This window comes from Chrysemys picta, chromosome 3, assembly GCF_011386835.1.
Source record: "Chrysemys picta bellii isolate R12L10 chromosome 3, ASM1138683v2, whole genome shotgun sequence".
Taxonomy (NCBI): domain Eukaryota; kingdom Metazoa; phylum Chordata; order Testudines; family Emydidae; genus Chrysemys; species Chrysemys picta.
In genome coordinates, this window is record NC_088793.1 from 4,275,358 (window position 1) to 4,292,035 (window position 16,678).

The following is a 16,678-nucleotide window of genomic DNA, read 5'->3' on the forward strand; positions in this document are numbered from 1 at the left end:
ATCTCCCGGGGCTCGTGCCATGGCGCGACAGCTGTCTGACCCTGCCGATCCATAGGACACTCCCCAGAAGGACGGTTTTAGATCCCTACAAGCTGTTGCGAACGCAGCTTAGCTAATTGCCATTTTGATGTATCCTCTATTGCACCAGCCCCGTTCTACCCCCTCCCTGTGGCATGCAGGTGGCACCAAACACGTCAGCATCTCCCCTCACACACACATTCTTCAGCAAGAGATGCTGCCCGGGCAGTGGAAGCTCACGGCCGCAGTGTGCCGGGTGCGGGCAGTGGAAGCTCACGGCTGCACTGTGCCGGGTGCGGGCAGTGGAAGCTCACGGCCGCACTGTGCCGGGTGCTGCTGTAGAAAGCACGGGGACCTGACCGTTGAACCCATTGGAAGCCAGAGTGGGGGATCAGGAAAAGAAGACAATCCTCAGATCCAAGAAGCTGTTCTGAGGAGGACCGGCCCGGCGAAGGGCCGACACAGAGCCTTCTGCGGTCGGAGCTGGCAAGGACGGACTCACTGACTCGTCGCACAGGAGCTCCAGGATGTGTTTGACAGACTTCACCGAGATGTGCCGGGGAGGTTTAACTTCCTCTCCAGCCTCCGCCTCTGCCTCTTTTCTTCCTCCCTCCACACCCTCCTCCTCCTCCTCTTCCTGCTGGCTGCTTTCTGAAGCACAAGGGAAGAGGGAAGCTCAGAAGACCCGTCACCTGCTGCGCTCCTCACCTGGCACAGGTAACCACCCCCGGGGAATCAGCACAGGAGTCTATTCAGAGGGCTGTCGGACGGAGAGCCATGAAAGGGGAGATGCTGGGAGGCCTGTCTGGAAGCAGTGCCAGCCATCTCGTGTGGTTACCACTTCAGCAGCTGATGCAAACCTCAGCAAGCAGTTCACAGCAGCAGGGGCGGCTGTCATTGCACTGGCCTCTAGGAGCTGGAGACAATGAGGAGCAGGGGGGTGCGGGGTGGTTGGGAGCGGAGGAGTTTCCATTTTAAAACGGGATTTGCAGAAAAGGTGCAGGGCTGGCTGTGATGCCACCCCAGCCTCGGCCAGCGGGCAGAGGTGCATGTCATTAGAAAGAGATCTGGTCTGGCTGTCCCAGGGGATTTACAATGACGACAGGTCCCTTCGCTTTCCTTCCACACCCCGGAGAGGCAAAGCAGAGCAGGGCACTGAGATTTGGGGTCAGGGGGTTTATCCCCGCCTCGTAAGGACTCACTGAGCCCTCCTGGAAAGTCGCTGAACCCCTCTGGGCCTCAGCCTCCTCCTCCGGGATGGGGGGCAGGGAGGTGTCAGCAATCAGCACATGGGAAGGGCTTTCAGATCCTGGGGGAATTACAGACGCCACGTGTCCCACCTGTTAATGCCATCACTTCCTGGGCCAGCTTGCTGGCAGATCTGATTGCCTTGCGGTGCACGATGGGGCCCACGTTGTCCAGGAACCAGGAGTCAGGCTCCACCCAGGGGAGCCCCAGCTGCTGGGTGTGAATGACGCGATCGGCCTTGAGAGCTTTCCACGCCAGCCCTTTGGCTTCCTCCTCGTTCATCAGCCAGAGCTCCAGGAACTTCTGGGCATCGATGACGGCAAAGTGTCTGCAGGGAGGGAAAGGCCCTGCCGGTGACTGGCTTGTCCCATGCAGCGTTCCATGCCCTGGACACTGGGGTCCCCCTGTGGGTCAGACGCCCCTGACATGCTCAGTCCCTTCGGAGATTAACCTCTCCCCACAGCTGCCCGTCGAGTGCCACAACAGGGCTGCAGCTATCTTTAACTTGAAGACAGTGGAGCAGATCACAGAGACTACAGGCCACCCAGCAATGCTCTACTTTGAGCCAAGCAGCCAGGGGAGGGTGGCTGCTCTCTGCTCTCTGCTGAGGCCCTGGGGGTCCTGCAAGCTGCTCTCAAATGCTCACGCGAATTCTCCCCGCGCAAAGAGAGGACGCGTCTCTGGGGCACACCGTACCTCATCGTTCTCTGCAGATCCTTGTACTGCTCCACAATGCGCTTGTAGTCGGCCGTCAGGGTCTGGTTCTCCTCCTGGAATTGCTTTATCTGTTTGGCCAGTTTCATTCTCAAGGCATTGAGCACATCATGCAACCTGAAGAGGAGGGCAGGCTGTTAACAACAACAAATTACTCCCCAGGGCATTCGGTGCCAAAACATTACAAATTCTGCGCCAAAAAGATTAAAATTCTGCACCCAATATTTTCAAATTCTGCAAATTCTATTTGTCAAATAAATGTGGGGGCTCCAGCCTGGCAGTGGGGAGCACAGGCCACTGGCTGCACAGAGGTGGGAGATCACCCTGCAGCTCCACCCCGCATCCCGGGGCACAGACTCAGCGGTGAGGCTGCACCCAACCCTGACACAGCACAAGGACTGGGCCTGCCCCAGAAACAGCCCAGAGCCCTGCCCCTCTGTGCCAGGTGCACCAGGTGTGCGCAGGCAGGCTCAGCAAGGCAAGATCCAAGTCTGGAGGGGCTTAGTGTGGGGGGACCCAGGTGTGGGTTGAGAGGGTTCTGTGTGGGGCAATCCAAGTGTGAGCAGCTCAGTGGAGGATCCGGGGGGGGGGGGGGGAGATCTGGATGCATTGGGGCTTGTTGGGGGGTTCTGGGTGCAACGGTAATGGGACTCTGCAGGGTGGTCCAGGTAAAGGTGGGTGGGGCTCAGCGGGGGGGGGTCTGGATGTGGGGTCTCTGTGGGGGGGTCCAGATACTGGGGGAGTGGGACTCAGTGGAGTGGGGATCCAGGAGCAGCTGGTTGGGGCTTGGTGGGGTGGGGACCCGGGTGCAGATGACTTGGGGTGGTCCAGGTGCAGGGGGTGTGGGGCTCATCGGAGGGGTTCTGAGTGCAGGGGGGAGGTGAGGCTTGGCAGGAGGGTCTGGGGATGAGGGAGTCTGGATGCACGAGAGTTGGGCAGATGGGGGAGCAGCTCCCTGTACAGGGGTCCCTCCCCCCGCAGCTGAGGAGTGATGGGTGCAGGAAGTGGGATGGGAGGGGAGTTTGCAGAGCTACCTGCAGCCGGGGGAGAAATCTGGGGGTGGGTCTGACCCAGCCCTGGATGCCGTGCAGGGGAAGAGGAAACCCCGTCCTCCCCAGCCCAGCCGGGACTAGCAGCTAAGCCCAGCGCAGGGTAGGAGCCACCAGCCGGGTGTTCCCCATTCCTGCCCCCGCCCCACAGTGATTTACCTCTCTGCCGGCTGCCCTGGGCACCTGAAACATACTGCTGGGGAGGGGCGCATGACCGCTCTTGTGGCTTCCTTTTGCTTCCCCATCAGAAAGTCATTTTTCTGTGGGGAAGCAAAGATATCCGTGGGGGACGTACATTCTGTACCCGTGCAGAATTCCCCCAGGAGTAAATAAATCCATACACACAGCCAGAGCCGGACATACAAGGGCAAGCATGTCCTAGCGCCTGAACATGGGCCACTCCTCACCCCTGTCCCAGCCCAGTGGCTGCAGCACCCCCAGAGGGGGAAGGACTCTGCTCACAGAGCCCCTGTGCAAAGCCCGATTATATTCAATCTTTGTGGGGGGAGGGAGAGGGCTGTGGGCTGCAGTGAGAACATGGACCGTGACCCAGAGAGTGCTGAATATGGCTGCAGGTGTTGCCCCAGCCCCACACGAACTGGGCTGATCCTTTACCGGTTGAGTTTCCTTTTCTGCTGGGATTTTATGATGGTGTTTTCGTCATCCCGTTTCTTTAGCACCTGGAAGTTGTATTCCAGCTTCTCCTGGTTCAGCTGGTAAATGGCTTTCATTTGCTGCAGCTGCTGCTCCAGGATCTGAGATTCCAAACAAAATAAAAAGCCATCCTCTGTTGTTGACAGGGGAAGGTTTGCAACTCCAGAGCCCCTCCCTGCCATCGCATGGCTGGCCCTGGGGCTCTAGAAAGAGGGTGCCTAGAACGGACTCCCCAGGTTCTACCGGACAGTGCAGAAGTCTTACAATGAAGCTCCTTCTCTAAAGGACGAGCCCTGTATGAAGCCCTCCTTGATACCAAGGTGCTACAGACATTCCCTGTACTGCCATGCTATCGAACCCCTCATTTAGCCTGTCACCCACCAACTCAGTGCCATGCACAGAGAGTGCATCAGCTTCCTCACCCCCATGCCAACCCCTCAGGCAGCAGCATGGGCAGCCGTGCACCAGGTCCTGTTCCATCGGCTGGCAAGGGGAGTCACCGGCTCAGAACTCCCTGCCAGCAGCCCCCAGCCAAGCGACGTCAGCGCGAGTGTTAAGGGGCCCTCAGCTCTCATGGCAGCCCACGGGCGAGAGGCAGCATCTACTGTCCGAGCTAAAGCCGCACAATCCAGGTGCAGGTGTGAGAATCTCTCTGCCTCCCTCCTGTTGGACAGGTTGTCATTCAAGCACTTGAAGACGCATCGGTAGGAAGAGGGTTATTTTACTTCTCAGTCACAAGGTCTGCAATATGAATGGTGGTTACTTAGGAAGACAGAAATTGCCGTGCCGGGCAGACCAGGGATCCGGCTAGTTCAGTCTCTCGGCTTCACAGGAAGCCACAATCACGGATAATTCTGGAATAGTCTATACAGAGGGAAGCGCCTTCTGAGCCTAGTCCGATAAAAGTAACATGCATGAAAGTTTCTATCCTTGTAACAGGGGGGCAGTGTTTGCCTGAAACACCTCCCCCCCGCCCCCCAAGAGCAGGTGCTGATCGCAAGTAAGCACAGCTAACTCACGAATACATGAGGCTCACTACTCCCTCTGGATAGAAGAGAGCTGGAAGTGACTGTCTGAGAGGATCTAGGGGGCATGTTGAGCAATCACGAGGGAGGAAGCCTAGGGGTACCCCAGCTGGGGGGGGGGTTGCTACTGTTAACTTTTTGTACACGGAAGCCAAGCCCAGAAAGGCTGAGAGTTTGATTCTGCTGCCCTTCTCTCCCGTCTCAGTACAAGCGGTGCAGTTTGCGGAAATGTAGCCATTTAGCTTAGCCCTGCTAAAAAGAAAGAGTCCCTTCCCCATGACAGCCACCGAGCGGTTGCTGTGTTCTCCTTGTGGGCCCCATGCACTCAGTGGGGTCCTGTGTCTCTGCTCCCCGCACCTGTACGTCGTTCTCCAGCTGGATTTTGATGGTAGTGTACTCCTCGGCATCCTGCACCCGCAGCTGGTTCAGCTGCTTCTCGTACTCCTCCACTTTCTGCATGCGGGTGATCAGGTTCGCCAGCTGAGGGCAGGAGACCAGAGGAGAGTCAAACGACTGCAGAGAATCGCCACGGTTCTGATCGGCTGCTCAGCCTTCCCAATCCCAGCTGCCCCGGCAAGTCCAAAGCAAGGAGGGATATGGATCATTCCCAGGCAGCAGCCCAGTGGGGACAAGGGACCCTGGGCTATCACCGAACCAGGCAGGAGCGTCACTCCCTGTGCCCAACACCGGACAGTCTTTACTTCAGACACTAACACTATGTCTTTCCCTTACACACAGTGCATACGGGGTGTAGTGTGAGTGTGACTGGAACAGGCGGTACAGAGCCAGCCATCTGCTCTAGTCCCTGAACACCTGCCCACCCGGTATGTGCTGCTAGCCAGGCTAATCGGGTGCCCATTCCGTCCCTTTCCTTTCAGGCCCCTGAAGTGACGCCGGCTGTTCCTGCTCCAGCACATCACAGCCACCAAGGAGCCACAGTGCAGCAAGGAGTCCGGGTACAAAACCGGGGCCAGAGCTCAGCTGGTGTGAATTTGCATTGCTCCGCTGAAGTCTGGGGGAGCTCGGCAGATCTACGCCAGCTGAGGATGTGGCCCAACAGTCAATCAAACAAAAAATGAGTAAAAAAAAAAAAAAAAAAAAAGACCAACCACCTATCGGATCCCCTGTCTATTCATTCAATTCCAGTCTGCCCGTCACTGAGGTATCTCGGGGCCCTCTGCACGGACTCCACGCTCCAAGGTGCTGGCCTCCGTCATAAGAGCAAAGCCATCGGCCCTGGCTGAAGGGGCAGTAGTGACGGGGGCAGGGCAGAAGGAAGTGGGAATCCTGTGTGTCCTAGCACAACGGAGTCCAGTACTCCCCCCACACTAAGGTATATTTCATCCTACCTCAGCGTGGGGGGCTGGACTAGAAGCCCTCTTGATCTCCCTTCCAGCCCTACCTTTCTGAGGTTATAGAATCACAAAGTCATAGCAACGTAGGCCTGGAAAGGACCTCGAGAGGTCGTCTAGTCCAGCCCCCTGCGCTGAGGCAGGACCAAGTGAACCTAGAGCACCCAGCGGCGTATTATCGCCTAGGCCGACAAGGCCTAGGCCGGCAAATTTATAATAGCAGCATTTTTGTAATCGGGACATCAGTGACGCCGCGATTCTACCAATCATAGCGCGTATTGAACCCACCAATGACGGCGTGACGCCATTTAGTAAACATACTCGCGAGACTCCTAAATGTTAATAATATGACTGGAAGGAAGAAATTAAGTGGTTCTCAGTTTTGGATCCATGCGTGGTCCCGCGCTATACAGACGTGTGTTCAAGCGAGGGTCCGCTGTACTTGTAATTTTATTTATAATAAAACTTGTAAATGTTCAATTATTTTAATGATATTTAGATTCATTTTAGTTCAAACAAATTTGTAAAAAAACTAAAACAAGTTCATATGGGACTGGGGGCGGCAATTATTTCAGGGCCTGGGGGTGGCAAAATCATTAATCCGCCACTGAGACAACCCCTGACAGGGGTCTGTCCAGCCTGTTCCTACAAACCTCAGGTAATGGGGATTGCACAACCTCCCTGGGAAGCCTGTTCCAGAGCTTCACTCCCCTGAGAGTTGGAGAGTTTTTCCCAATAACTAACATGAATCTCCTGCAGATAAAGCCCATCACTTCTCTCCTTCCTTCAGCAGACATGGAGAACAATCGATCCCCGTCCTCTTTAGAACAGCCCTTCACAGATTTGAGGACTGTTATCAGGTCCCCCCCTCAGTCTTCTTTTCTTAAGACTAAACAGGCCCGGTTTTATTAACCTTTCCCTATAGGTCAGGGTTTCTAACCCTTTTATCAGTTCTGTCTCTCTCCCCTGGACTCTCTCCAGTTTGCCCACAGCTTTCCAAACGTGTGGCGCCCAGTGGACACAGTGCTCCAGCTGACGTCTCCCCAGCCTCCCGTGTCTTCTTCAAGGTACAGAGTGCTAAGGACAGGGAGCGCAGGGCAGCCGGATCCTGCATTGCTGGGCTGCCAAGTTACGCCTGCCCTGTAGCAGGCATCAGCCCTACAAGAGGAGGGCAGAGTGAAGCATTCATTACCCTGCCAAGGGCTGGGCTTCGGCCCACCTGCTCTCTGCCCACACCTGGCCCCTTCTGACCCCAGGCTCTTCAATGTCAAGAGCGGGCCCAGGGACTGAGACATGGTGCTGCTCAGTGCCTAGGAGCCTTCCTTCGCTGATCACAATTCCCCTTCCTTACCTCCTGCGCGTTGTGGGCCTGCATGGCTTGCTCCCATTTCTTCTTGTTACTGCTCAGCAGCTCTCGCCGTTCCAGCTCGAAAGCTTTCTGAGGAGGAGACAGTGCTGTGAGCGGGTCGCCGTGCACACCGCAAGGCCCGCTCCCGGCTTGCTGCCAGCGCTGGACAAGCCTTGTGTACCGGGCCAAGCTCCGGGAGCAGTGGCAAGAGGCTTCCGTGACAGAAGCCAGCTCCAGATCGCCGCCAGGTGCCACCCAGGCACAAGCTCAGCATCCTCTCCCTGTGCCCGAGGTCACAGCAGGGTTCAGTGGCAGGGCTGGAAAGAGAACCAGTCCTCGGGATTCCAAGTGCGCTGCTCTAACCGTGAGACAACACGCTCTCCCTATTGCCCCGACAGCATCCCAGACCCAGCAGCTGCCAGGTACAAAAGCTGGTGTTACTGGGTCTGGGGATAAGCGGGCTGTTGGCTCTCTCGGTTTGTAGGAAGATGTCTGTGAACAGTGTAGCGTGGGTGCGAGGATGAAATCCAGTTCACACAACAAGCCACTACATTAAACGGAAAGATACGGTCTAGCTCAACCAAAACGTATGGGCCATTGGGTGAAATTCTCTGGCCTGCATTCTGCAGGAGGTCAGACTAGATAATCAGAATGGTCCCTTCTGGCCTTACACATCTGGGAATGAACAGTCATCACATAGAAGCAACTTTCAGTCTCTACTGGCCTGGGCTCCACTGGATCCCCAGTAACTTAGAGAGGGAAAGACCCAGAATCACATAACCAGAACCGCAGCGCTCCGTTCATCTCCAGTTTTACTTCTACCTGGCAAAGTGAGAGCTCTGGTCCACAGAAACATCTGAAGCCAGAACCCAGCGTTGCTGAAATGCCAGTGTAATGAGCAAGAGACCCCTTTGCCGGAGATAATTCCATTAAGGAGAACTCCCTGGTGGATTTATCGTGAGAATAATTCACTGCTTGCTCCCATCCTGCTATGGGGCCATTTGCTACCTCAATCTGCGTGAGTTCCCGACGGTAAGTTTTCATTAGGTTTCTGATCTGCTCCTCCATTCTCTCCACCAGCAGGTTAATGTCGTCTGACTGCTTCTTGAGATCCTTCACATACTGGTCATCTTTGCTTTTCAGCTCCTGCAGGAGAAGAGCAGACACTGAACTGAGAAACGCTGCTCTGCAGAGCTTCAGCACAAGCCAGAGAACCTAACAATCAATATCCTGCATCTGCCCATTCAGCCATTATGGAAAGTGACGAGGGAAGAGAACTGAGGAACAGAACAGTGGTTAGGAGAGAGAAGAGATGATGGGAAGATCTACTACACTTGCTAGCAAGGAGGAGGAAGCCCCAATTCCTGGGCTATTTAACCCTTGTCTGGACTAAGGGGGGCAGGACTAGAAAGCCCCAAGAGTAAATTACAGGAACAATCAAGCATTGGCAGGGAGAGTACTCCTGGGGGAATTCTGTAAAAAAAAAAAAAAAAAAAAAAAAAAAAAAAATCACAATTCTGCAACAAAAAAATTTAAAATTCTGCACACATTTTAAAATTCTGCACATTTTATTTGTCAAAAATCACACCAGTTTCAATTATTTTTGGTCAGTTATTTCAAAATACCTGTCAGCAATTATGTCTGTAACAATACAGACAACAACAAAGATTCAGGAAATGTTTTTTGAGAAATGGATTCCTTACTAGGCATATCAATACAGAGCTCTGAGTAGTAATTCATTTAAACTACAATACAGAACCGTATTTCCCACACCCCTCAGCAGCAGGACAAAAGCTTGGAGAAATCAGGGGTAACGGAAGAGCTGAGGGAGAGGAAAGTAAATTGCTGGGTGTGAACTTGGAGGGTTGTTGGGTATGAACCCTGGGTGTGAACTTGGAGGGTTGTTGGGTATGGGTGGGAAAAGTATGGAACAGGTTTCTTGGGTCCTGGTCTGTTACTGCTAGGACATGAGTGTATGCTGAGTCTGTGTATATGGATTTGTTATTGTAGGGGAGCACAGTACCCTGGCCTAAGAGAAGCGACAGGCAGTTCTGGGTCACTTACTCTTGGACAGTGTCCCTCTAACATTAACATGCTCCAGCAAGACCCTCCGTGCCCCACAGCCGTCTCCACACACACCCCACCCCCCGCACTCCTGGCTCCGGCAATCTACCTGCTGCAGTTCGCTGATGAGCTTGTTCTTCTCTTCGATGAGCAGAGCACACTGCTGCTGCTGCAGGTTGAGCACGTCCCACAGGTCCCGCGGGATGGTTTTCTCTTTGGCCGAGCCCCATTTCGAGGTGATCTCTTCAAACTTGTCCTGATTAGTCTTGGATTCGTTCTCCAGTTTCTCGAGCCTGCAGAGAGCAGCCAGCACAAGGCAGATAACGCAACTGGGGCTGGTGGAGGGTTCGGCGGCTGCCCTTGGCCCCGTCCACATTGAGATTTCCAGCCGTGTTAGTGTCTTCCTGGACACCAGCTTTAGGGACTAAATCAGTTTCAAACCAAAGGGTAGACGAGATCTTAGTGGGGCAACAAGCTTTTCTGTAGCCCTAACGATAGGCTCCATCTCCCGATCTGAAAAGGCTCCATGCACTAAGAGAGACGACTCTGCAGCCAGTATGTAGAGGACACGACAAACATGGCTGCAGGACTGGTCTCTGGCCCAGAGCCCTGGGAATGCACTGGATTCAAAGGGAGCACATTACACAAGCAGAAATTGGTCAGAACAAACCGGCTGTGGAAACGCTCGTCTGGCTAGCTGGGTCTGTCGGGAGGCCAGCGTCGCAGCCCCCCTGCACCATTCCCACTGCTGCCAGTGGGCTTGGCCAAGGAAGCCCAGCTCCAGCAGCAGGCACCGACCCAGTGAGGTTCGCATTAGCAGAAGAGGCTGGATCTGCAGCACGAGGGACCCAAGGCCTCCATTCATCCATGGAGCAGGTCCAGTGCCCGTAGCAGCAGCACACGCTTCCCTCACACACACGCCCTGCCAGTGGGCCATCGCCAGGGACTGAGGGGTTTTGTCTTTCCTAGGGAAACTTCCAGCAAGGCTGCCAGCCGAGAGATGGACACAGATCACCTAAGAACTAGCCCAGAACAAAACCATTGCACACCGTCCCCTCCCAAAGTGACCCACAAGTGAAAGGCTCACGATTTCCTATCAGTCCCCTGGCTCTCCGGTCCCAGCAGGTTCCTGGGGAGTGCCATGAAAATGACTGGGGGCTCTTAGGAGGCACAGGTCCATTCAGCAACGTTGGACTTGTTTGCCCATGATAACGGGTAAATCCCACAGCAGGGAGATGGGGCTGAACAACCAGGCTTCTCCACTGCAATCCCAAAGAGGAGAGGCCAGTGCTGGCTCCTCTAAACCAGGGGTGGTGGCTAAATGAGACCCTGCAGGCCACACCGTTCTCACAAGTAATCACCATCACCTTCCGTGCCCGAGTGCGGGCTGGGGAAGCTATACACACCAGCATGCAATGCTCCATCCAGATCCAATCAGGCAGGCCGCATTGCATGCTGGGACCTGCAGCTTCTCCCTGCCACCTCTGCATATGACAGATGAGGGGGGCTGCCATTTGCCCCTTGATGTAAATTAAACCCAGTTCTCGCCTGCCAGTGAGTTGCCAAAGCGGCCCCAGTTGATTGGCATGTGGGTGGCCCTGCTCCGAGCTGACGCTGTCAGGGGATGCGCAGGGCCTAGCAGGGGAGCAAAGATCTTCCTGCCAGTGACACAGCAGAGCTGCGGGATCTCTTACCTCTGTCGCTTGAGTTCGTCCTCCTCAGCCCTCCTCTGGGTCTCCCTTGCGTCTGCAGCCACCTGGATATTGGTCACTAGCTGCGTGCCGTCATTGAGCAGCTTAGCTAGCCTCTGTGAACACAGCAAAACGACAGAGCAACCCACGTAGGCAAAGGGGCCCAATCCCCTTGCAGTGGAGGACTACTTGGCTAGCATTTTTCAAGCCAAGGTGTCTAAAGTCTGGCTCCTACATCCATATTTAGTACCTAAATACAAGTAGTCTGTGCACCTGCTGCTTCCACTGAAGAAGAAAAAAAGTTTCATTTCCCCTGGTGACTGGGTCTTCGAGATGACTCCCAGCATGGACCCACATGCCCCACCCTCCTTCCTCACTAGGTCAGAGCCTCACAACAGATTCTCGATCTACAGGAAGGAACCGAATGCGCCCGAGGCATGTGTGTCACCTGCAGGGCAGCTCTACGCAGGCAATCATCTCGAAGAATCATTGTTACCACCATGAGGCCCAGTTCTTCCCAGTGGGTTCTAGCTTCGCTACACCCTTAGTGCGATGAGCGAGTACCACGCACCATGGTTTGTACTTTGAAGCTCAGTATAGCGGGTGCTTGCCTGGCTTTAGCTGCAGAGTTGGAAGTAGGAGGCTGTTTTCAGGAACTCCTAAAGGTGAATAGGTAGAAGAAGCTGGTGCTTCAGAAGCAACATTTTTCATGAGCTTATGGTTGTAGATCTGCCTGGCACATGGACATGTTTTTCAAACATTAGTTCTCGCTATGTCAAAACACGAGGTCCATTGGTTTACTCTGGGCTGTGACATCACTGGCTGCCTGACTAGGAGTCCGGAGCCAGACGTGGGATTCAGGGGCCCTAAGCAACTTGCCCGTGTTGATCTCTATTGCCATAGCTGAGTTCTGACCTGTCTGCTTTCTTCTATCTGCTGGTGGCTCCGGCTCAGCTCTTCTGCCTCAGCCTTCTTCGCATCTGGATCTTCTCCGAGGGCCTCCCTGTGTGGGGACACGGGGAAGAGAAACACTTTAGTAACACGTCATCTTCATAGAATCATAGAATCATAGAATCATAGAATATCAGAGTTGGAAGGGACCTCAAGAGGTCATCTAGTCCAACCCCCTGCTCAAAGCAGGACCAATTCCCAGCTAAATCATCCCAGCCAGGGCTTTGTCAAGCCGGGCCTTAAAAACCTCCAAGGAAGGAGACTCCACCACCTCCCTAGGTAACGCATTCCAGTGTTTCACCACCCTCCTAGTGAAATAGTTTTTCCTGATATCCAACCTGGACCTCCCCCACCGCAACTTGAGACCATTGCTCCTTGTTCTGTCCTCTGCCACCACTGAGAACAGCCGAGCTCCATCCTCTTTGGAACTCCCCTTCAGGTAGTTGAAGGCTGCTATCAAATCCCCCCTCATTCTTCTCTTCTGGAGACTAAACAATCCCAGTTCTCTCAGCCTCTCCTCATAAGTCATGTGCTCCAGACCCCTAATCATTTTTGTTGCCCTCCGCTGAACTCTTTCCAATTTTTCCACATCCTTCTTGTAGTGTGGGGCCCAAAACTGGACACAGTATTCCAGATGAGGCCTCACCAATGTCGAATAAAGGGGAACGATCACGTTCCTCGATCTGCTGGCAATGCCCCTACTTATACAGCCCAAAATGCCGTTAGCCTTCTTGGCAACAAGAGCACACTGTTGACTCATATCCAGCTTCTCGTCCACTGTGACCCCTAGGTCCTTTTCAGCAGAACTGCTACCTAGCCATTCGGTCCCTAGTCTGTAGCAGTGCATGGGATTCTTCCGTCCTAAGTGCAGGACTCTGCACTTGTCCTTGTTGAACCTCATCAGGTTTTTTTCTGCCCAATCCTCTAATTTGTCTAGGTCCCTCTGTATTCGATCCCTACCCTCTAGTGTATCTACCACGCCTCCTAGTTTAGTGTCATCTGCAAACTTGCTGAGAGTGCAGTCCACACCATCCTCCAGATCATTAATAAAGATATTAAACAAAACCGGCCCCAGGACCGACCCTTGGGGCACTCCACTTGAAACCGGCTGCCAACTAGACATGGAGCCATTGATCACTACCCGTTGAGCCCGACGATCTAGCCAGCTTTCTATCCACCTTACAGTCCATTCATCCAGCCCATACTTCTTTAACTTGGTGGCAAGAATACTGTGGGAGACAGTATCAAAAGCTTTGCTAAAGTCAAGAAATAACACATCCACTGCTTTCCCCTCATCCACAGAGCCAGTTATCTCATCATAGAAGGCAATTAGGTTAGTCAGGCACGACTTCCCCTTCGTGAATCCATGCTGACTGTTCCTGATCACTTTCCTTTCCTCTAAATGTTTCATAATTGATTCCTTGAGGACCTGCTCCATAATTTTTCCAGGGACTGAGGTGAGGCTGACTGGCCTGTAGTTCCCCGGATCCTCCTTCTTCCCTTTTTTAAAGATGGGCACTACATTAGCCTTTTTCCAGTCATCCGGGACCTCCCCCGATCGCCATGAGTTTTCAAAAATAATGGCTAATGGCTCTGCAATCTCACCCGCCAACTCCTTTAGCACCCTCGGATGCAGCGCATCCGGCCCCATGGACTTGTGCACGTCCAGTTTTTCTAAATAGTCCCGAACCACTTCTTTCTCCACAGAGGGCTGGTCACCTTCTCCCCATGCTGTACTGCCCAGTGCAGCAATCTGGGAGCTGACCTTGTGCGTGAAGACAGAGGCAAAAAAATCATTGAGTACATTAGCTTTTTCCACATCCTCGGTCACTAGGTTGCCTCCCTCATTCAGTAAGGGGCCCACACTTTCCTTGATTTTCTTCTTGTTGCTAACATACCTGAAGAAACCCTTCTTGTTACTCTTAACATCTCTTGCTAACTGCAACTCCAAGTGTGATTTGGCCTTCCTGATTTCACTCCTGCACGCCTGAGCAATATTTTTATACTCCTCCCTGGTCATTTGTCCAATCTTCCACTTCTTATAAGCCTCTTTTTTGCGTTTAAGATCAGCAAGGATTTCACTGTTTAGCCAAGCTGGTCGCCTGCCATATTTACTATTCTTTCTACACATCGGGATGGTTTGTTCCTGCAATCTCAATAAGGATTCTTTAAAATACAGCCAGCTCTCCTGGACCCCTTTGCCCTTCATGTTATTCTCCCAGGGGATCCTGCCCATCTGTTCCCTGAGGGAGTCAAAGTCTGCTTTTCTGAAGTCTAGGGTCGATATTCGGCTGCTCTCCTTTCTTCCTTGTGTCAGGATCCTGAACTCGACCATCTCATGGTCACTGCCTCCCAGGTTCCCATCCACTTTTGCTTCCCCTACTAGTTCTTCCCTGTTTGTGAGCAGCAGGTCAAGAAAAGCTTTGCCCCTAGTTGGTTCCTCCAGCACTTGCACCAGGAAATTGTCCCCTACGCTTTCCAAAAATTTCCTGGATTGCCTGTGCACCGCTGTATTGCTCTCCCAGCAGATATCAGGGTGATTAAAGTCTCCCATGAGAACCAGGGCCTGCGATCTAGCAACTACTGCTAGTTGCCAGAAGAAAGCCTCGTCCACCTCATCCCCCTGGTCTGGTGGTCTATAGCAGACTCCAACCACGACATCACCCTTGTTGCTCCCACTTCTCAACTTTATCCAGAGACTCTCAGGTTTTTCTGCAGTATCATACCGGAGCTCTGAGCAGTCATACTCCTCTCTTACATACAACGCAACTCCCCCACCTTTTCTGCCCTGCCTGTCCTTCCTGAACAGTTTATATCCATCCATGACAGTACTCCAGTCATGTGAGTTATCCCACCAAGTCTCTGTTATTCCAATCACATCATAGTTCCCTGACTGTGCCAGAACTTCCAGTTCTCCCTGCTTGTTTCCCAGGCTTCTTGCATTTGTGTATAGGCACTTAAGATAACTCAATGATCGTCCCTCTTTCTCAGCATGAGACAGGAGTCCTCCCCTCTTGCGCTCTCCTGCTTGTGCTTCCTCCCAGGATCCCATTTCCCCACTTACCTCAGGGCTTTGGTCTCCTTCCCCCGGTGAACCTAGTTTAAAGCCCTCCTCACTAGGTTAGCCAGCCTGCTGGCGAAGATGCTCTTCCCTCTCTTCGTTAGATGGAGCCCGTCTCTGCCTAGCACTCCTTCTTCTTGGAACACCATCCCATGGTCGAAGAATCCAAAGCCTTCTCTCCGACACCACCTGCGTAGCCATTCGTTGACTTCCACGATTCGACGGTCTCTACCCCGGCCTTTTCCTTGCACAGGGAGGATGGACGAGAACACCACTTGCGCCTCAAACTCCTTTATCCTTCTTCCCAGAGCCACGTAGTCTGCAGTGATCCGCTCAAGGTCATTCTTGGCAGTATCATTGGTGCCCACGTGGAGAAGCAGGAAGGGGTAGCGATCCGAGGGCTTGATGAGTCTCGGCAGTCTCTCCGTCACATCTTCCATAGCTTAAAGAGCTCCCTGGAGCCATAGCACCTGGTTCTGTGATCCTGTAAGATCCCACAAGGGCGAATCAGCGCAGCGCTCGATGGAAGAGGGACCCAGATGCTCTCAGACGCTGACGGGAGATCACGGGGTCCCCCCATCGTGGCGTGAGAGCTCAGCACTGACTACAGGGTTACTGCCATGGTGGAGCACGTCAGTGTCCGGTGGGGAGGCTCCTGCCTAGTCAGTTCCAGTGGATTGCTGTGTGTTTGGTTCCACATCTCGTTGGCAAGGCGGTTGGCAGGGATTGCAGAGGCGCACCGGCCCGTTGGGCCCAATGCAGAGAAGGCGGCTGGTCTTCTATTGGCCCCGACCCCTAATTCTAAGGCTGCTGCTCCCACAGCCCGTGTCCCACGGACCGAGCAGTGACTTGGCTACAGGAGACACCAGCCCAGGGAGGGGGAAGCATCAGTCCCTGGGACAGGCCGGTCGGGCATCCAAGACCCACAGTTGGGCCCCCAGGTGCCCCCGTCCAACCCACTGACTTTCACATTGTCGGGGGGCGGTTGGGGGGGCCCGGATCGGCCCGGTTCAGGGTCGGGGGGGGGCCGGGTCGGGAGGGGGATGATCGGGGAGGGGGTCCCGGCTCCCCGCTCTCACCGGCGCTTGGCCTCCAGCCGGGCCGCGATGCGGAGGCGCCGAGCCGCGATCCGCTCCTCCGAGTTCAGCGACGGGCGCCGCAGCTCCCCCGGCCCCTCGGGCTCCCCCTCGCCCAGCGCCGCCCGGCTCATGCCGCCCCCAGCCCGGCGGGGCCCGGCCCCGGCCCCAGCGTCGCTAAGCAACGCGGCGCGCGGCGTCGGGGGCGGAGCGCGAGCTCCGGCGGGGCTTGCGCTCGGGCCCCGCCCCCCACAAACCCTTCGGCTTCGGCCCCGCCCCCTGCGAATCTGCTCTGCCTCGGCCCCGCCCCCTGCGTTTGGGCTCCGCCCCCTGCAAACCCGCGCTTGAACCCCGCCCCCCGCAAACCCTCGCGCCCCGGCCCCGGCCCCTGCAAAACCCGCGTTTGGGCCCCGCCCCCACAAACCCT

At 54.6% G+C, this 16,678-nt stretch overlaps 1 protein-coding gene across 1 annotated transcript; it reads right to left on the minus strand.

Moving 5' to 3' along the window:
• Positions 1–16,448, minus strand: LOC135982132 (dynein regulatory complex protein 1-like). Its single transcript, XM_065587408.1, has 11 exons — positions 16,255–16,448; positions 12,079–12,166; positions 11,167–11,279; positions 9,582–9,765; positions 8,417–8,554; positions 7,412–7,498; positions 5,066–5,188; positions 3,645–3,784; positions 1,963–2,097; positions 1,359–1,594; positions 1–669 (listed from the first exon to the last, which is right to left on the minus strand). Exons 1-11 carry the CDS (start codon positions 16,383–16,385, stop codon positions 410–412), a joined length of 1,635 nt encoding a protein of 544 aa, XP_065443480.1. The 5' UTR covers positions 16,386–16,448; the 3' UTR covers positions 1–409.
• Between the last annotated feature and the right edge of the window lie 230 nt (positions 16,449–16,678).